Source organism: Mustelus asterias, chromosome 13, assembly GCF_964213995.1.
Source record: "Mustelus asterias chromosome 13, sMusAst1.hap1.1, whole genome shotgun sequence".
Taxonomy (NCBI): Eukaryota; Metazoa; Chordata; class Chondrichthyes; order Carcharhiniformes; family Triakidae; genus Mustelus; species Mustelus asterias.
In genome coordinates, this window is record NC_135813.1 from 23,269,565 (window position 1) to 23,291,752 (window position 22,188).

The 22,188-nt window shown below is 40.7% G+C and overlaps 1 protein-coding gene across 1 annotated transcript in view; it reads right to left on the reverse strand.

Moving 5' to 3' along the window:
• Positions 1-5,040: 5,040 nt before the first annotated feature.
• LOC144503061 (protein crumbs homolog 2-like) overlaps positions 5,041-22,188 on the reverse strand; it is a 152,648-nt gene continuing 135,500 nt past the window's right edge. The window contains exon 15 of the mRNA XM_078227563.1: positions 5,041-5,262. Within this exon, the coding sequence (XP_078083689.1) occupies positions 5,041-5,262 (222 nt within the window). The remainder of the gene's footprint in view (positions 5,263-22,188) is intronic.

The following is a 22,188-nucleotide window of genomic DNA, read 5'->3' on the forward strand; positions in this document are numbered from 1 at the left end:
TAATTAGTACCTTTATAGAAGCTAATCTAAAGTGGCATCTTCTCGTGAAGTGCTGTGACCCTCTAGAAACTTTTATTGCAAATGCTGTGAATTCATCAGTGCTTTTTGTACGTGGCTTTGAAGAACACATGTTTTCCCAGTGAATTTGTTGATATTCTGTTTTTATACTGTTGTAGTGTGCAAGGTCCCTGTATGCAAGACCACACCAATGTCATGCAATGAAGACATCCCAAAATAGTTTACAATGTAATAACTTTCTTGTTTATCAATAACATAACATACCCCATTTCTTTTCAATCCTTTTACATACTGTACAATGTTATTTTATGGAGGCCTTTTACAATTATTCAGTTCCCAGTGATTAACAAATAGATTTATTTTAAATATCACTTTAGTCAAAGTAGACATTTTATATACATGTGCTACAATTGCTTGTTATGTCAGAAGGTTCAAGAATTATTTAAGTCAGATTAAGGGAATCAGAGTCTAGAAGCATTATTTGCCTTTTATTGTATTCGTTACACCCAATTAATCCAAATTTGCTTTCAACTTATTGCATAAGAAGAATAAAAGATAAATCACATAATATTTAACTAAAATTAGTTCTATTGTGGGACAAGAATTAATACACTTCTTGGCAAATAAAATTACATCTAATGCTCTCTATCTGAAATCTTAAGGCACTACAGTCTACAATATACCTTTTGATCCAGAGTCAAGCAAGAGTTATTGACTAACGCAATCACTGATTTCTAGTGCAATCTGTGCAACTCTAAGAGTTGTCATCACCCAGTGTATCTTATACAAAAAAACACTGCTTCTGAACAGTTCCCTTCATTAATGTTAGTGTACACTTCTTGATATTCCCTACTTATTTGTTTTTCCACTTTTTTTCTATTACACTTCAAGGACTTTTGTGCATCACATTCAGGCCATTGGGTAGGACACCTCGAGGCACGAAAATGAAAATCTTGACCTATGCTGAAACTGACTCTCCTACAAGGTGGGGGACGGTTTTTCCTCCCACATTTTCTTCCAGCACCTTAAGAAGCCGCAAAGGGGAAATGGGAATGAAAATAATAGTTGTTCTAACAAGTACTGGAAGAAACAAGGCATTATTTTAACAACTTGAGCTGCGAAGCTTACAGATCTAATACGTAACACATTGGGAAAATAAAACCGTCAATATATCAATCAAATCATGCAACATGGCACTAATATTTCCAGTTTGAACTGTTTGTAAAATTCAGAAGTGTTAGATTACATTGCCTGCACTTTTTCTTTCATTTCACTGTACCCCAGTTCACATATACAAAAATATTTCAATAAACATTTCTCCCACTACCTTAAGAGAAACTCTCATTAATACTCATGTGGCATACTGACACAATTTTATGATGAAATACATTTTTATGGAGGAGACATCCAAAGGTTATGCAGTGTATGGAGAAACTGGCTTTAATGTTAGAACAAGATGAATGTTCTTGGAAGGCTCTGGTTGTACAGTAATAGTAAATGCTGTAATTAAGAGCATTTGCATTGATATGGCTCTGAAGTTCTGTAATAAAACTCAGCTGCTAACATGCAGTGTGATGTATTAACTGCAGTTTGAAACGACGACAAAGCAATCAGAAAAGTTATAAACAATAGAGAGTTAGTCTAGCAGCCAATGTATCTGAACAGTTAATATTAAAGTTAGCTTTGGGGTTCTTCATGCCACTGCTGCATGTTGCAAATACATATCCAGCATGATTTGCTAATTGTTTGAATATTTGTTCCTCCTCTGTCCTGAATTTCTGATAAAACTGTTTCTCAAAAATGTGCAAAAATAGAGCTTTTTCATGAATATGAATGTAACCTTGCATGATAAAAATTGCCAGGGAAGGATAAATTAGCTTACAAAAGAGACATTAATTTTAACAGCACATTGGAAGTTCAATAAATGATTCCATTCATCAAACCAAGAATGATAGTGCCATTGGCAAAACTATAGCCAAATACCATCATGGTTAGAACTTTAAAATTAACTCCTGATATTTGTTAATCATCCCCCCCCCTACCATTTTTAATGCAGCATATTTTTTGAAAATATGTCTACAAAAGTGTAACTATAAAGGTACTCAAAACTCCTAATCTCTTTTCCAATGTTGGAAGGAAGGAGCACAAACATAGTAGGTAGGCCATTTAGCCCCTTGAGCCTGCTCTACCATTCAGTGAGATCATGACTGATCTGTGACCTAACTACGTATACCTGCATTTGTTCTGTATCCCTTAATACTTCTGGTTAGCACAAATTGATCAATCTAAGTTTAAAATGAATAAATAATATAGCATCAATTGCAGATTGTGGAAGAGTGTTCCAAACTTCTAATGTACTTTGCTTCTAGAAGTGTTTCCCAGTATCATTCCTGAAAGGTTTGACTTGAATTTTTATACCTCCTAGTTCGAGTCTTACTGGACTGGCTAATTAGCGGAAATAGCTCTTCTCTATTTACCCTCTCTATTCCTCCTCTTGAAAACTTTGATCAGTTCACTCCTTAACATTCTAAACTCTGGGGAATGTAGCACCATTTTGTGTGATAGCTCCTCGTAATTTTAAAGTTGAAGTCCAGGTATTATTCTGGTGAATCTACATTGTATTCCCACTGAGATCAATCTTTCTTTCCAAAAATTTGTTGCTCAAACTGCATTGCAAGTTGACTGCGCTTGATTCTGAGACTTCATAAGATTTGGTGAAAGGCACTGATGATTTAGGAATCCTCTGTACCCTTTCTCTCTAAAAGTTACCAAACAAAGACCAACTGAATCTCACTAAAACTAAATACTGGAAATTTCTTGATAGCAAAAGGGTAGTGGTCTGCACTTTCAAAATTCCTGACATTGTTTCTTCCAAAGGGGAGAAAAAGCTTTAAAGAAATGTTTCGTTCCACTGTACAGGTAGTTTGATTTACAGTTTTAGCTATTCGGCTAACTTCTAAATATCTCAACTATTTTGCAAAACACAAAATGAAGTTCGTGCCTGGCAGAAACAACAATTTTTAATTGATTTTATTTTTAATTGATTTTATTTTTGATTACATATTCCTGAAAAGGATGGGCCAGATTAGAAAAAGTATTGCATGCACAACTCGTGTGCTAGTTTTAGACTCAAAACATTAAGAACTCCATTGGTTCCTTAGTTCCGCTAATTGAAACGGATACAATGTGAATCTGAGTACAGAAATTCACTGACTTTCCTAACCTTTAATTACCACCTTGTTATTTTACATGATTACTCCCTGTCCTGTGTTCTTATTAATTTTATTTCTGCTACATAATTTAGGAATGACATTGAAAATGTGTTCCATTTCAGAACCCATTGATGACAGTCTTACTGTAAAGAAAGTGGAAACAAAGCATTTGATTAAAAACCTAAACAATTGGAATTGTCTTGAAAGTAATCAGTCAGAAAAAGTAAAACTGATCGTTTCAGTGGTTAATTTTAGAAGCAACGGACAGTGTTGATTGTAATTCAAGCTGTGCCAAAGAGTCACTGGAGCCAACAGTCATTTAGAAAGTTCTTGGAACTTCTGTGGTGATATTTAGTGTAAAATCACTCCATGCTTTGCAGCTGAGAGCAGCAAATAATTTGACTTTAACCAGTTACATTCCTCTGAGATTAATCTACTTCCACACAGTTATCAGTTTAGGTCTTAGCAGCTTAGTCATACTTAGTGCCGGAGCCTAGTTTTAACTGGACTGATGTATTTTGGAATCACTCTTTACCAACTGAAAAACGTGTCTTCAGTTCCATGCAGATTAAAACACTTCTGTTTAATTGTCCCCTGTTTTTTTTAATTAGTCAAATGAGCCTTTCCGTTGGTGGAGGCTTTATAATGTTCCACATCTCCACTCTTGCTCCATCCTTTTCCTGCTGACTGGGGCTATAGGTTCCCTGGGTTGCCCTCTTCTTTCTCATAGTGACCACTAGTACTGTAATGGCAATGACGAAGATGACAAGTCCTCCAGCTGCAGCCACAGAACCAGCGATAATGGGAGCGTAATTTCTCTGGAGAGTTCCTTTCTGTTGTCGAACATTACCATTGAGTAAAATGGAAGTGAGAAAATTAAATTGTTTATTGTTCTTGTCCAACAAAATGTATCTGGACTCTAAGGATGAAATTTTTCACCTAACAGCAGTGATGAAATAAAATAGGTGGGGGCACACTGTGTATAATAACCATTGATGCAACAATATAAGTACTTTCAAGCTGTGTATAGATTTGATCATAGTCAACATGTCTTTAACCAGGCATGAAAAATAGAAGGCAATGAATTAGTCCCAAAGAAGATTAGATTTACCCATTTGCACAAGGAGCACCATCACCTAATATTAACACGGAACCCTTTCCCAGCATAAATACACTTGGAAAAATTGCCTCCTCAATTAACATACAGTTTAGTTTTTTTTAGCGTAACATAAACTTCAGTTTCAAGATCGCATGGTATTGTACCTTTTTTAAGGAAACATGGTTCATTTAAGACACAAGTTACTTTAAAAATTCACTTAAATAAATGAAAAAAATCCATCATAATTTCACATGTCAGAACATAAGCTTATTTAAAAGCTTTGTAGTAAATGCAAGATGCTGACGAAGGATTAGAATAATCAGTGAAATCTGTCTCTGAGATGGATGTAATCTTAGCAGGGGTGATGTTGCATTGTTTCATTATATTCATGGGAATGCTTGAATCTGTCTTGGTTGACTTCAGTAGATTAAAAAGTCACTTCATTCATGTGGCATTACAATGAGCAGCACACGTAGTGTGAATTTGAGTTTCACCAGTTGGATTTACTGTGAGAAAATTACCCAGCCAATATAAATTGGATATCAATCTCCTGATGAAGCAGATGCCTAGAATGAGAGAATTTGCTTGTTGTTTCAGCAGAAATCAGTAGTTGTCAGCAGGCATATTACTGAAGAAATGCTACCTGTGATGTCAGATATGAGGTCTACTCAAAATAAGAGCATTTTTTTCTCTAAACGTTCAATCAAGTAATCATATCAGGCGCTCTTCGGGTGGCACTTTAAGAACGCTATCCATCTCCAGCCGAGCCCCCGCCACTTCCTGTTGGCTTGGATTGTACGTCCCTTCTGTCTGGCGCTTTTTACGTGCAGTAAGAACCACAAAAATAAGAGCTATTACAATCAGCAGCACACTCCCACACACCACTGGCACAGCTATTGCCAGTAGCGGGACAGGGTCGGCCTTTTTCCCTCTCTGTAAAGATAATGGGAGACAATAAGTGGCCGCAAACTGCTGCAGAATCTGTTAAATGTATTTTTGACAGTATCCTCTTCATCACCATAAAAATTAGCTAAAAGTTGTATGACGCAGATACCAGAAGCAAAAGTGCAACAAACAGTGAATTGGACAGACAGGGGAATTATACTGAGCATAGTTAATAAACAGCAATGATATTGTGAAGATAACTGATTAATAATGTGGCTTGAATTACCTTAAATGATATTGATCCATGCCAGTGACACTTGAGATCTGTTCAGGGAAAGTATGGCTGTCTTTCTCCCCCACCCGTCCAGATACATACTTGAATGATCTACTCGCACGTAAACAGTAGAATGTCCTACATTCAATGGGTTTGTATGCAATTGAAGCAATTGATGTACAGGTGTACTTATTATGTGGAACAAAAGGAAACCTTTTGCCATTAATTGAATACTGCGTGTCTGTAAATTTCCAGTTTTTTAATGTGAAGAATAACTAAGTAAGAAGTTTAACAATACCAGGTTAAAGTCCAACAGGTTTATTTGGTAGCAAATGCCACTAGCTTTCGGAGAGCTGCCCCTTCGTCAGGTGGAGTGGAGATCTGCTCACAAACAGGGCATACAGAGACACAAACTCAATTTACAGAATATTGATTGGAATGCAGTCTTTACAGATAATCAAGTCTTAAAGGAACAAACAATGTGAGTGGAGAGAGCATTAAGCACAGGTTAAAGAGATGTGTATTGTCTCCAGACAGGACAGCCAGTGAGATTCTGCAAGTCCAGGCAAGCTGCGGGGGTTACAGATAGTGTGACATGAACCCAAGATCCCGGTTGAGGCCATCCTCGTGTGTGGAACTTGTTCCGCACACATGAGGACGGCCTCAACAGGGATCTTGGGTTCATGTCACACTATCTGTAACCCCCGCAGCTTGCCTGGACTTGCAGAATCTCACTGGCTGTCCTGTCTGGAGACAATACACATCTCTTTAACCTGTGCTTAATGCTCTCTCCACTCACATTGTTTGTTCCTTTAAGACTTGATTATCTGTAAAGACTGCATTCCAATCATTATTCTGTAAATTGAGTTTGTGTCTCTGTATGCCCTGTTTATGAGCATTTCTCCACTCCACCTGACGAAGGGGCAGCTCTCCGAAAGCTAGTGGCATTTGCTACCAAATAAACCTGTTGGACTTTAACCTGGTATTGTTAAACTTCTTACTTTGTTTACCCCAGTCCAACGCCGGCATCTCCACATCAAGAATAACAAACACAGCATACATAAACCCATGTCAGAGTAGTTCTGGCAACATTTCTGTTTCTGGTGATTTCAATGCATTTATTTTTATTATTAGTCATTATATTTAGCTTTGCTTGTGCATTTTGCAGTGCTCCATTTGATTAAGCAGTTTTAAGTATATCTATCCCTCAATTTACTAGATCAATAGCTCATAAATCTCTCAGAAACGCAATATACAGAAATTAGTGCAATACCTTGTAATACAGGATAAATACTTTCACTATTAAAGGTGAAATCTACTGATTTTCTTGTCTATCTTGTTTCTCATTCTTGCCACTGTGAATAGATTTCTCTTGGGAAAATGATTTTCATAACATCTAAAGCTCCAAAAGGTCCAATTGAGTCAGTAACTACCTTTGAACTGGTAACCACTTTTTAAAAATTTCAACTGAAACTAGGGTCTGAATTGCTTGAATCTAGAAGTCAATTCTAGGATGAAATCCATCAGGATGTGGAGACTTATCAGCCCGCAGCTCCGTTGAGCAGGTTGATCACATGGGTAGGTTAGAGAGGCTGGGCTTCTTTCCACTGGAGTTTAGAAGAGTAAGGGCTGACTTGATTGAAGTATATAAGATCCTGAGCGGTAGTGACACGGTGGAAGTTGAAAGTATGTTTTCTCTTGTGGGTGAGTCCAGAACTAGGGGGTGTTGTTTTAAAATTAGGGGTCGCCCTTATAGGACATAGAGACATAGATGAGGAGAAATTTCTTTCTCTGAGGATTGTATGACTTTGGAAAACACTGCCTCAGAAAGCAGTGGAAGTGGGGTCATAATATCTTTAAGGCGCAGGTAGATAGATTCTTGTTAGGCAAGTGCATCAATGGTTATCAGAGAATATGGAACTCTCACAGACCAGCCATCATTTTATTGAATAGCAGAGTAAAGCCTTTGACAAGGTCCCTCATGGCAGACTGGTGCAGAAGGTGAAGTCGCATGGAATCAGAGGTGAGCTGGCAAGGTGGATACAAAACTGGCTCGGTCAAAGAAGACAGAGGGTAGCAGTGGAAGGGTGCATTTCTGAATGGAGGGCTGTGACAAGTAGTGTTCCTCAGGGATCAGTGCTGGGACCTTTGCTGTTTGTAATATATATATAAATGATTTGGAGGAAAATGTAACTGGATTCATCAGTAAGTTTGCGGACGACATAAAGGTTGGAGGATTTGCTGATAGCGATAAGGACCATCAGAGGATACAACAGGATATAGATCAGTTGGAGACTTGGGCGGAGAGATGGCAGATGGAGTTTAATCCGGACAAATGTGGGGTAATGCATTTTGGAACGTCTAATAAAGATAGGAAATATACAGTAAATGGCAGAACCCTTAGGAGTATTGATAGGCAATGGGATCTGGGTGTACAGGTACACAGGTTATTGAAAGTGGCAATGCAGGTGGAGAAGGTAGTCAAGAAGGCATATGGCATGCTTGCCTTCATCGGCCGGGGTATTGAGTTTAAAAATTGGCAAGTCATGTTGCAGCTTTATAGAACCTTAGTTAGGCCGCACTTGGAATATAGTGTTCAATTCTGGTCGCCACGCTACCAGAAGGATGTGGAGGCTTTGGAGAGGGTACAGAAAAGATTTACCACGATGTTGCCTGGTATGGAGGGCATTAGCTATGAGGAGAAGTTGGAGAAACTTGGTTTGTTCTCACTGGAGCGACGGAGGTTGAGGGGAGGCCTGATAGAAGTCTCCAAGATTATGAGAGGCATGGACAGAGTGGATAGTCAGAAGCTTTTTGCCAGGGTGGAAGAGTCAATTACTAAGGGGCATAGGTTTAAGGTGCGAGGGGCAAGGTTTAAAGGAGATGTACGAGGCAGATTTTCTACACAGAGAGTGGTGGGTGCCTAGAACTCATTGCCGGGGGAGGTAGCGGATGCGGATACGGTAGTGACTTTTAAGGGGCGTCTTGACAAGTACATGAATAGGATGGGAATAAGGGGATATGGTCCCCAGAAAGGTAGGGCGTTTTAGTTAAGTTGGGCAGCATGCTCGGTGCAGGTCTTTCTTTGTTCAGAGCAGACTCGAGCGACTGAAAGCCCGACTACTGCTCCTATTTTGTATGTTCGTAGAAGTACTGCCGCCAAACCTGGCCTCTGCCATTCTCACTGCGGCTGGGTTCTAAATTTCACAACCATGATTCACAGAGGCAGCTGCCCATATCAATCCTGTGATTTTGGTGAGATTGGGGTCTGAAACACGAAATGTACAGATTAGACTGGAAGTCTAAGCCTTATGTATTTGTTTTGATAGCCAGGGTATCCTTTTGGATTATGGTTCTAGGACACCTTTGGGAGAGGTAAAGGACTCTTTGGGGTCGGTCAGGTGTCCTTTGAGATTGTTAAAAGTAGACATGACTGTGTGTAAGAAGTGTATAACTAATTGGAGTTGACAAAGAACTGTCAAGCTGTCAAAGAACTGCCAAAGCTCATTGAAACTATCAGAGCTGTCAATAGATACAATTTTGCTGAGCTTTTAAAAAAGTCTCCTATTTAACTCTGTCGACATAAGCCTGAGGATCATCATTGTAGGATTTGTACTGCATGGATGACTTTACAACTTAACAGGCACCCCATATTGATAATGTTAAGTGAGCAGTTTGCTAGACAGTTCCAAGTGGTCATAAGAGAGTCAATACTTAAGTGAAATGTTTGTTTTCATTAGAGATTCGTTGAAGGAATCTTTCAGTTTTTTTTAATAGTGATGTAATTGATAGACAGTATTTTATGTCAGCATGGTCTGCCCTTAGTGTATACTAGTTGAGTTGGCATGGAACAGGTAAGGGCAAAGAGTGGTAGGTGTGGGTGCATGGGTTGGCATAAGTTGGCACTAAGTTAGCATAGGGCTATTAAGGGCTGTAAGGAGGAATGGGGGTTGGGTTGGCATAGTGGATATGAGGGGCCATGGGGGTGGGTGGGGAGGGTGCAGGTTGGCATGGAGAGTTTGAGGGTCGATGGGGGCAGAGGTGGCATAGGTTAGCATGGATGGGAATAGGGAGTGTGTGAGGGGTTGGAGGGCTTTTTTTTAAATTCTGCAATATTTGTCCTTTTATTTCTTGATTTCAGATCACTTAACTGTTTAAATTAAAGCAGGGCATCTATTGTTTTCCTGCAAAACATTTTGGTTACTTTTTCTGCCCATTCAAGTTTCAATGATGCATCTGTGTCAGAGAACTCTAATGCCTGATGTTCTATAGATATTGCTTTAATTCCGTTACTTCTAACCATTAATCTTCTAATTGCAGATAGCATCAGTTGGCATTCTTGATAGATTTGACCAGTGAAGCTGTAAAGCTCTTTAACAGTCTGTAACTAGTGCAATCCTTATGAGGATTGGAATTGTTCTTTGCATTCAGCTAATGTGTCTCTTTAAGGCAAGTTAATGAATACAAACAAAGTTATAATTTACTGGAGCTCTCCCACAGACTTTGACTATGAATCTAACTGACGTCTCTCTTTTCCTTCTGTGGAATTGGTACTACCTGCAGTTTGCAATGGGCATTTAAAAGCAAGAACTAAATATTAACATTATTTATTCTAGGTAATTTATGTCCTGGATCACAGTTTAATTTAATGGAGAAGTTTTCCTTCTGATCCTTGCTGCCACACTTGGTCAAGGGTAATCACTTGTACCTTAATTCTGGTGTTTGTGTCCATGTTTGGGTCAGAGCTGTAATAATCAGGGATGGAGCCAAATTGGTGTTGGCAAAACCAAAAATAAACATCAGTAAACAGGTTATTGGTGAGTAAGTACCTCCTGATAATACGTATTATTGCTAATTCCTTCCTGCTGATGATTGGGAGTAGGTTGATTGTGCAGTAATTGGAACGTTAGATTTGTCCATTTTGAGCACCAGACATAACTGGGACAATTTACCACATTTTAATATGGATGCCAATGTTGCCACTCGACCAGAACCATTTGACTAGGGGCATGGCTAATTCTGGAGCACAGGTATTTAGCAACACAGCCAGGATGCTGCAAAGGCCCGTAGCCTTTGATGAGTCCAGCATTCTGCTATTTCACAATGTCACGTGGATTGGGTGAACACTGTCACCTGTGATGACGCCTTGGGGAGGTCAAAAGCATCATCGTTTATCGTATGGAGGCTAAGTAAGTCCCAGATACAATGCCAAACTTAATCATCGAATAGAGCTAAGAAAAATGACTTGATAAGCCACAGCTCTCAGCCTTGAAAGCAGACATTTCCAGTGTCATTCCAACAGACTCTACAGGTTCATGCAAATAAACAGGCATTGTTAACTTATTGTAGGCAGGAATGCAATGCAAATGTGTTAATAAGTGTGTCGAGGAAATGTAAACTTAGCATCATTGGACAGTGAGTGGACAGGTGAGATACCAATTTTAAAAATTTTATTTATTAGTGTCACAAGTAGGCTTACACAGCAGTAAAGTTACTGTGAAAATCCCCTAGTGGCCACACTCCAGCGCCTGTTCAGGTACACTGAGGGAGAATCTAGCATGGCCAATGCACCTAACCAGCAGCACATGTGGGAGAAAACCAGAGCATCCGGAGGAAACCCACGCAGACATGGGGAGAATGTGCAGACTCCACACAGACAGTGACCCAAGCCGATAGTCGGTCCTGGCACTGTGAGGCAGCAGTGCTAACTAACTACTGCACCACCATGCTGCCCCGCATCAGTCCAGCTTTGTGTCCCTGTCTGGGGCATATTTAAATGATCATTCTAAAAATATTCAAGAGGCTGAACTTCAAATGGGGTACTTACTGTTTGTGGATTTGGAAGTTACAGGTTTCTGCTTTGCTGCAGATAAAGTCCCATTTGGTAAATGATTGGGCTTGATCGTCTCCATTGGGCCCCAGAACAGGGCTACTGAAGCCCTGCAGGTTGTCTGTAGAAGACTGAATCCAGCCGTACAGCCACATTTATGCATTTAAATATACAGCATAATGAACTACTTTTATGCACAAATGATAGATGCTTCACAAACGGGATTTACCATTTAATACTGATTCAATAAAAGCTTCAGCAAGGTTTGCACTGCCAACAAGGTGGTGCATTTTCCTACTGATAAACAATGGGAGTTAATAGTTGACCAGTTGGATAGTTAATAGTGGAATAAGGACTTCATAAGGAGGCAATATCAATTAAGCAAACCAGCAGCTCTTCTTTACAGCCAAAATTCTCAATGCAGTCATTTTTCCAAACTAACACAGACTGCATTGGGTTAACACATTTCTTAAACAGACTTTGATATTTGGTTTTCTAATGTATTCTGTTTAATGCTGATACTAAAATACCTTTTACAATGCCTTTACAATGTTGACAAATGGGAGTAATTGGGGCAATTGACAGTAATTGCTTCATACTGTCTACTACAGACACAAGAGTCTCATAATTTTGCCAAAAAGTTAAACTGCAATTCCATAACACCGTTCATCCACTTTTTGAATTTCAAGCAAATGTGTTTTTAATTATTTTACAATTCGAACTTAGTCTTAATGCGAATTGTGAGGCTTTGTTAGCAGCACAAAAATCATTGTGGTTACAGCAGAGAAGGAAGCCACTCAAATCTTTGCCAAGGTATTCTTATTTTACCCATTTTATATTAAAATTGCAAGTCACAACAATGAGGTACAATAATTTATTATTTCTTGAAACAATAGCAATTCTTCATTTCTATTAATTTGTAAGAATGTTTGTTTTATGTTCTGTTCAGTTTTGGATACTGTGATATGACCTATTATGTGCCATCAACTATAGGGAACAGCTTTGTCTACCTTATCCAAGCCTATCATAATCTTATACACCTCCATCAAATCTCTCCTCGAACTCCTTTGTTCCAAGAAGAACAACCTCACTTCTCCATCCTAATCTTGTAGCTAGAGTTTTTCATTCTGGTAAATCTCCTCTGCATCGTCTCAAGTGTAAAACTTCAATGGCTAGTTGGTAAAGAAAAAAAAATCCAAGAACATGATTTTACTGCATCAACCCCCTTGTCAGTGGGACTTTCTAGTCTCACTAAAGTCAATAGACCTTTGAATGGCTGAACAGGCTGGAACATTCTACCCAAGTCTTTACTACTTCCAGGCAAATCTTTATTCCAACTAACATAAAATTCTCTCCAGATAATCACCTGTTTCCCCTTTATATGCACCCAATGATTTGCTTAACCTATTAACCTTTGATTACTAAGTCACTTGTTAATGACTAACTATTTCCTAACCTACCATCAAGGATCCTCTCATTCTTCCTAAAGTGTGATGACCACGACTGGACATCATACTCTAGTTGTTACCCAACCAGAATTCTATAAAGGTTCAGCAAAATTTCCCTGTTTTTGTACTCCTAGTCTTTACCTATGATGCCCAAGATCCCATGTACCTTACTAATTACACTCTCAATATGTTCTTCCGCCATCAAGGTTCTGTGCGCATGAACACCCCTATCCCTGCACACACTTTATAGCACTGTGCCATTAAATCTATATTGTCTTTCCCAATTCCTTCTGTTAAAATGCATTGCCTTATATTTCTCTGTGTTTAATTTCATCTGCCACTTGTCTTCCCATTCAGCTAGCCCATCTGTCATGTAGAGATCAATTTGTTTCATCCTTGCTGTTGGCCACATCTCCAAGTTTGGTATCATTTGCAAATTTTGAAATTTTACTGATTTCCAATGCTTATATATCAAAAATGTAAAAATTATTTGTGCAGATATGGGATGCTGTTTTGCATTTGAATATTAATTGGACAAAATGTATAAAATGTAATTGTAAGCTTTATTTAGAAATCCTGTAAGTCAGGATTTCATAGGTGCATTGGCCATGCTAAATTGTCCCTCAGTGCACCTGAACAGGCTCCGGAGAGTGGCGACTAAGGGATTTTCATAGTAACTTCATTATAGTGTTAATGTAAGCCTACTTGTGACAGTAATAATAAATAAACTTAAACTTCAAGTTAATATAATATGAACTCATATCAATAATTTCCAATCATATTTTCAACATTATGACCATTTAATTGTTGTGCAGAAGTAAAAATTAGATACAGTAGTCTCTGTCTATTCCAGATTTTAAAATAGATATTTAAAGGGCATACTCTTACTTTATACTTTTTGCAAGTTGGTTGGAAAGATTTGCATGTGAGCCAATTGTCAGCAAGTAAATTGCTTCAAAATATTTTCTGTACAACTTAATTTAGTAGAGGAGTTTAATGAATAAGAGTTACTATTCAAATTTATTATACTCTTGGTGTTAGATATTGAGATTATATATATCTAATAACTAATTGCTTTGATACTTGAGTTTGTATGGCCCAGTATTTAAATAGCATGAAGCAAAACACAGTTGCTTAAGACCAAAACCCTGCATATTTATTTCGAATTGAATCATGGAACCTCAGTTTTTTTTTAAGAATTGAAAACCACATTATTGTGTTCCTATGTTTCTTCCACCTTGAAACCCCATGCTGATTTTCACATACATGTGGGCATTCAACATGGCATTAGATGATTATTTGAATAGAAATAATGTACAGGGGTACGGGGAAAAGGCAGGTGAATGGCATTAAGACACAATGCTCATTTGTAGAGCCAGTGCAGACACGATGGGCCAAATGGTCTCCTTCTGCACCATAACAGTTCTGTGATGTGCAGAAGTTACATTGTTTTCCTTGTCACAAAATTAATTTAACATTCAAAATAATCAACTTTGTTCATTCGGCATCAGAGGTTTTGTATGTGCGTTATAACTATTCATAACAGAATAGTAGATCCATGAAAACCTGGCCCTGACACCAGAAGCTGAATACATATACTACATAACTTTCCAGGTTTGTTTTAAGTGTCAGCTGTAGCTCAGTTGCTAGCATTCTCACCTCTGAGTCACATGATTACAAGGTTCAAGTCCCACTTTAGCATGATAATCTAGGCTGACTCTCCAGTGCAATACTGAGGGAGCACTATGCTGCTGAAGGTGCTGTCGTTTAGATGGGACATTAAACTGAGACCCCACCTGTCTGCTTGGGTGGATGGAAAAGATCCCATGGCACGTTTCAAAAAAGAGCAGGGGAGCTATTCTTGGTATCCTGGCTAATATCTATCCCTCAATCAACATCACAGAAAAATAGATTCCCTATTGACTGCATCCCACTCTGCCAGGAACCCACAGCGGGTGAGTGTCATCAGCTGAACCAGAGGATCCTACTGGCATGAACAGCTGGAAAATTCCAGTATAAGTCTGTATCTCATAATTGAGTTGAACTGAGTTAAGATCGAATCTAGAAAGAAGAGATAAAATCTCAATTTTCTGTTGATTCTGGAAAGACCATAAATGAATTTAGTTAAGCTCAATCCTCTTCCTTTTATATATGCCTTGTAGGCATATAAAAAAGGCAATATTACAATAATCATGGAGGATTTCAATTTGTAGGTGGACTGGGAAAATCAGGTAGGTAGTGGATCCCAAGAAAAGGAATTTGTGGAATGTCTAAGAGATGGTTTTTTTGGAGCAGCTTGTGACAGAACCTACTAGGGAACAGGCAATTCTGGATTTGGTGATGTGTAATGAGGCAGACTTGATTAGGGAACTAAAGAACAAAGAAAATTGCAGCACAAGAACAGGCCCTTCGGGCCTCCAAGCCTGCACTGACCATGCTGCCCGACTGAACTAAAACCCCCTCCCCTTCCGGGCACCATATCCCTCTATTCCCATCCTATTCATGTATTTGTCCAGATGCCCCTTAAAACACTGCTGTTGTATCTGCTTCCACTACCTCCCCCAGCAGCGAATTCCAGGCACCCACCACTCTGTAAAAATTTTGCCTCGCACATCTCCTTTAAACATTGCCCCTCGCACCTTAAACCTATGCCCCTTAGTAATTGACTCTTCCACCCTGGCAAAAAGCTTCTGACTATCCACTCTGTCCATGCCCCTCATAATCTTGTAGACTTCTATCAGGTCACCCCTCAACCTCTATCGTTCTAGTGAGAACAAACCAAGTTTCTCCAACTTCTCCTCATAGCTAGTGCCTTCCATACCAGGCAACATCTTGGTAAATCTTTTTTGCACCCTTTCCAAAGCCTCCACATCTTTCGGGTAGTGTGGCGACCAGAATTGAACACTATATTCCAAGTGCAGCCTAACTAAGGTTCTATAAAGCTGCAACATGACTTGCCAATTTTTAAACTCAATGCCCCGGCCGATGAAGGCAAGCATGCCGTATGTCTTCTTGACTACCTTCTCCACCTGCATTGCCACTTTCAGTGATCTGTGTACTTGTACACCCAGATCCCTCTGCCTATCAATACTCTTAAGGGTTCTGCCATTTACTGTATATTTCCTATTTGTATTAGGCCTTCCAAAATGCATTACCTCACATTTGTCCGGATTAAACTCCATCTGTCCGCCCAAGCCTCCAACTGATCTATATCCTGCTATAAGGTGAAGGAACCCTTAGGGAGCAGTGACCATAATATTTTACCCTGCAGTTTGAGAGGGAGAAGCTGAAATCAGATGTAACGGTATTACAATTAAATAAAGGTAACTACAAAGACATGAGGGAGGAGCTGGCCAGAGTTGATTGGAAGGGGAACCTAGCAGGGAAGACAGTGGAACAGCAATGGTAGGAGTTTTTGAGAGTTATTTGGGAGGCACAACAGAAATTCATGCCAAGGAAGAGGAAGCATGCTAAGGGGAGGACGAGGCATCCATGGCTGATGAGGTAAATCAAGGACAGCATAAAAGCAAAAGAAAAAGCATACAATGGGGCAAGAATTAGTGGGAAGCCAGAGGATTGGGAAGCTTTTAAAAGCGAGCAGAGGACAACTAAAAAAGCAATAAGGGGGGAGAAGATGAAATATGAGCGTAAACTAGCTAGTAATATAAAAGAAGATAGGAAGAGTTTTTTCAATATATAAAAGGCAAGAAAGGCAAAAATAGCCTTGGACCACTGGAAAATGAGGCTGGAGAAGTAATAATAGGAAACAAAGCAATAGCAAAGGAACTGAATAGTTACTTTGCATCAGTCTTCATAGTGGAAGACACCAGTGGGATGCCAGAGCTCCAGGAGAGTCAGGGGGCACAAGTGAGTGTAGTGACCATCACTAAGGAAAAGGTTCTGGGGAAACTGAAAGGTCTAAAGATGGATAAATCACCTGGACCGGATGGACTACACCCCAGGGTTCTAAAAGAGATATCTGAGGAAATTGTGGAAGCATTGGTGGTGATCTTTCAGAAATCACTGGAGGCAGGGAGGGTACCAGAGGACTGGAAGATAGCTAATGTAACATCACTGTTTAAGAAGGGAGGGAGGCAGCAGACGGGAAATTATAGGCCGGTTTGCCTGACTTCGGTCATTGGCAAGATTTTAGAGTCCATGATTGAAGATGAGATCGCAGAGTACTTGGAAGTGCATGATAAAGTAGGACTGAGTCAGCACGGCTTTGTCACGGGGAGGTCATGTCTGACAAATCTGTTAGAGTTTTTTGAGGAGGTAACAAGAAAGTTAAATAAAAGAGAACCAGTGGATGTGATTTATTTAGATTTCCAGAAGGCCTTTGACAAGGTGCTGCATAGGAGACTGTTAAATGAGTTAAGAGCCCATGGTGTTAAGGGTAAGATCCTGGCATGGATAGAGGATTGGCTGACTGGCAGAAGGCAGAGAGTGGGGATTAAGAGGTCTTTTTCAGGATGGCAGCCGGTGACTAATGGTGTGCCTCAGGGGTCAGTGTTGAGACCACAACTTTTCACAATATACATTAACGAGTTGGAGGAAGGAACTGAAGGCACTGTTGCTAAGTTTGCAGATGATACAAACATATGTAGAGAGACAGGTAGTATTGAGGAAGCAGGGGGGCTGCAGAAGGACTTGGTTAAGAGAGTGGGCAAAGAATTGGCAGATGAAATACAATGTAGAAAAGTGTGAGGTTATGCACTTTGGAAGGAGGAATGGAGGCATAGACTATTTTCTAAATGGGAAAATGCTTAGGAAATCAGAAACACCAAAGGGACTTGGGAGTCATTGTTCAAGTTTCTCTGAAGGTTAACAGGCAGGTTCAGTCGGCAGTTAGGAAGGCAAATACAATGTTAGTATTCATGTCGCGAGGGCTAGAATACAAGAGCAGGGATGTACTTCTGAGGCTGTATAAGGCTCTGGTCAGATCCCATTTGGAGTATTGTGAGCAGTTTTGGACCCTTTATCTAAGGAAGGATGTGCTGGCCTTGGAAAGGGTCCAGAGGTGGTTCACAAGAATGATCCCTGGAATGAAGAGCTTGTCATATGAGGAACGGTTGAGGACTCTGGGTCTGTACTCGTTGGAGTTTAGAAGTATGAGGGGGGATCTTATTGAAACTTACAGGATATGCGAGGCCTGGACGTGGACAGGATGTTTCCACTAGTAGGCAAAACTAGAACCAGAGGGCACAACCTCAGGCTAAAGGAATGATCCTTTAAAACAGAGATGAGGAGGAATTTCTTCAGCCAGAGAGTGGTGAATCTGTGGAACTCATTGCCGCAGAAGGCTGTGGAGGCCAGGTCGTTGAGTGTCTTTAAGACCGAGATAGATAGGTTCTTGATTGATAAGGGGGTCAGGGGTTATGGGGAAAAGGCAGGAGAATGGGGATGAGAAAAATATCAGCCATGATTGAATGGCAGAGCAGACTCGATGGGCCGAGTGGCCTAATTCTGCTCTAATTCTTATGGTCATGTGATTAACAATTACAGCACCAGTTGTTTAACATCTCAATCAATGATTCCACTGGAGTGATTTTTGAGGCTGGGTGTGGAAATTATTTGGGGGAAACTCAATAAGAACTTGTTTTTATATAAATGCCTTAATGTAGAATGATGTCCAAAAATGCTCCACAACCATAATCAGACAACCATTGAGAACCATCTTAGGAGGCAGTTGGTGGCTTGGTCAATAATGTAGCTTTTAACGAAGACCTTCAATGTGGAGAAAGAAATTTTAGGGAGGGAAGTCCAGAGCTTGGAGCCTAAGTGGCTGAAGGTACAGCCACCAATTGTCGGGTTAAAAGAAGTGAGGATGGGTGAGGCCAAAGTTAGGGGGTCACAGAGTTCTTGAAGGTTTGTGAGGCTGAAGGAAGTTCATCATAGAAATCATAGAAACCCTACAGTGCAGAAAGAGGCCACTCGGCCCATCGAGTCTGCACCGAACACAATCCCACCCAGGCCCTATCCCCACATATTTACCCGCTAATCTACGCATCCCGGGACACTAAGGGGCAATTTAGCATGGCCAATTAACCTAACCCGCACATCTTTGGACTGTGGGAGGAAACCGGAGCACCCGGAGGAAACCCACGCAGACACAGGAAGAATGTGCAAACTCCACACAGACAATGACCCGAGCCGGGAATCGAACCCAGGTCCCTGGAGCTGTGAAGCAGCAGTGCTAACCACTGTGCTACCGTGCCGCCCTAAGTTAGAGATGAGGAGAGGCAAGGTCAAGAATGGAACTGAAATAAGGATGAGAATTTTGAATTCGGAGGTATAGGCCCCTACTGCTGTAATATAACTAAGCAAGCACTGGTGTTAGGTGATGGGCAGCAGAGATTTGGATAAGATGAAGGATGAGAGATAGGCCATTGAGAAAATTGATTCTAGCAGGGATGAGGAAGGTGTGGAAGTGGATGGGTTGAGGCAGGAGTGTTAGAATGGTGGAAGTAGGTGGTCTTTGTGATGGAGAGGATATAAGGTCAGAAGCTCAGATTGATCAAAAAGGTGTGGAAGTTGTAAACAGTCAAATTCAACCAACAATATTGGGCATAAATGGAGATGGAGTTGGTGTTGGGGGCCAACAAAGATGGCTATGATGTTCCCAATGAAATTGCAGCTCAGCCAAAACTGGATGGCAGACAAGCAGGCTGACACTGACCAGGTCTGAGAGAGGGAAAGGATTTTAATTGTGTTCAGGGATCAGGGACTTCATTACAAGGATAAATTGGAGAAGTTGGGGCTGTTCTCCTTGGTGAACAGAAGGTTAAGAGGAGATTTCCTGGACATGCTCAAAATCATGAGGGATCTTGGGAGAGTAAATACGGAGAAACTGTTCCCGGTGGTGAAAGGGTCGAGAATCAGGAGTCACCCATTTAAGGTATTTAAGTCACCCAAGGCATTCTACAAGTATGTTAAGAGCAAGAGGATAAGATGTGAAGGAGTAGGACCTATCAAATGTGACGGTGGGAAAGTCTGTATAGAACCGGCAGAGGTACTCAATGAATACTTTGCTTCAGTGGAAAAGGATCTTGGTAGTTGCAGTGCAGACTTGCAGTGGACTGAGAAGATTGAGCATGTGGACATTAGGAAAGAGGATGTGTTGGAGCTTTTGAAAAGCATCAAGTTAGATAAATCGCCGGGTCCGGACGGGATGTATCCCAGGTTACTGTGGGAGGCGAGGGAAGAGATTGCTGAGCCTCTGGTGATGATCTTTGGTTAATCAATGGCGACGGGAGAGGTTCCGGAGGATTGGAGGATTGCGGATGTGGTTTCGTTATTCAAGAAAGGGAGAAGAGATGGAGTAAGTTGATGGAGAAGATCCTGAGAGGCAGGATTTATGAACATCTGGAGAGGAATTGTATGATCAGAAATAGCCAGCACAGCTTTGTCCAAGGTAGATCGTGCCTTACGAGCCTAATTGAATTATTTGAAGATGTAACTAGACACATAGACGAGGGAAGAGCGGTAGATGTAGTTTATATGGATTTCAGCAAGGCGTTTGATAAGGTGCCCCATGCAAGGCTCATTGAGAAAGTGAAGGGGCATGGGATACAAGGGGACATTGCCTTGTGGATTCAGAACTGGCTTGCCCACAGAAGGCAAAGAGTGGTTGTAGATGGCTCTTTTTCAGCATAGAGGTCGGTCACCAGTGGAGTGCCCCAGGGATCTGTTCTGGGACCCTTGCTCTGTGATTTTTGTAAATGACCTGGATGAGGAAGTGGAAGGATGGGTTGACAAGTTTGCTGATGACACAAAGGTTGGTGGGGTTGTGGATAGTGTAGAGGGATGTCAGCAGTTGCAACAAGACATAGATAAGATGCAAGACTAGGCGGAGAAGTGGCAGATGGACTTCAACCCAGATAAGTGTGTGGTGGTTCATTTTGGCAGGTCGAATAGCATGAAAGAATATAATATTAAGGGTAAGACACTTGGCAGTGTGGAAGATCAGAAGGATCTTGGGGTCCGGGTTCATAGGACGCTCAAAGCAGCGTTGCAGGTGGAGGCTGTGGTTAAGAAGGCATATGGAATACTGGCCTTCATCAATAGAGGAATTGAGTTTAGAAATCAGGAGATAATGCTGCAGCTGTATAGGACCCTGGTCAGACCCCACCTGGAGTACTGTGCCCAGTTCTGGTCGCCTCATTACCGAAAGGATGTGGAAACCATAGAAAGGATGCAGAGGAGATTTACAAGGATGTTGCCTGGATTAGGTGGCATGCCTTATGAGGATAGGTTGAGAGAGCTAGGTCTTTTCTCCTTGGAGAGGTGAAGGATGAGAGGTGACCTGATAGAGGTGTATAAGATATTGAGGGGTATTGATAGAGTGGATTCTCAGAGGCTTTTACCCAGGGCTGAAATGGTTGCCACAAGAGGTTTAGGGTGCTGGGGAGTAGGTACAGAGGAGATGTTAGGGGTTTGTTTTTCACTCAGAGGGTGGTGGGCGTGTGGAATCGGCTGCCGGTAGTGGTGGTGGAGGCGGATTCGATAGGGTCTTTTAAGAGACTTTTGGATAAGTTCGCGGAAGTTAGTAAGGTAAAGGGTTATAGGTAAGCCTAGTAGGTAGGGACATGTTCGGTGCAACTTGTGGACCGAAGGGCCTGTTTGTGCTGTAGGTTTTCTATGTTCTGTGTTCTAAGGTGATTGGCAAAATAAGCAACATCAACACACGCAAGAACTTCTTAATGCAATAATTGGTTACGATCCGGAATGCACTGCCTGAGTGTGTGGTGGAAGTAGATTAAATTGTGACTTTTTAAAGGGCATTGGATGAGCATCTGAAGAGAAAGGAAAATACAGGGCTACAAGGAAATGGAAGGAGAGTGAGACTGACAGAGTTGCTCTTGCAGAGAGCTGTATGGATGTGATGGGCTGAACAGCCTCCTCTTGTGCAGTAGTCATCCAATGGTTCTGTTCTGTGGCTCAGTGGAGGGGCCAAGAAAGATTGCAGGATAGTTGAACAAGGTGTGGTCTGCATTTATCTGGAACCTGATGGCATGTCTTTAGATGATGTACTGAGGAACAGCATGTCAATGAGGAAAGGAAGGGACAGGGAAAGATCTTTCTCCTAAATATATCTTGTGCTAGGCTTGACCTGGGAGTACTTAGTTATTGACACCGAGTTGGAAAGATGTTCCATTCTGCAACACAGGCATTCTACAGTGCATTGTCAGAAAAGGGGTACTTAACCATATACAAGGAATATATAAATGTATATATTTACTTCAAAACAGCATATGCACTACAAAACCAACAGAATTTAAATGCATGTCCTTTCCTCCCTCCCTGCTATTTTGGCATTAGCTGTGACAGTGAAGCAATAAAAAAATCTTTAGGCACACCAGATACAAATGAGGCAGGCAAATTTGCGTCTCCATTGGGTAAGGATCAGGAATAGCCAATTT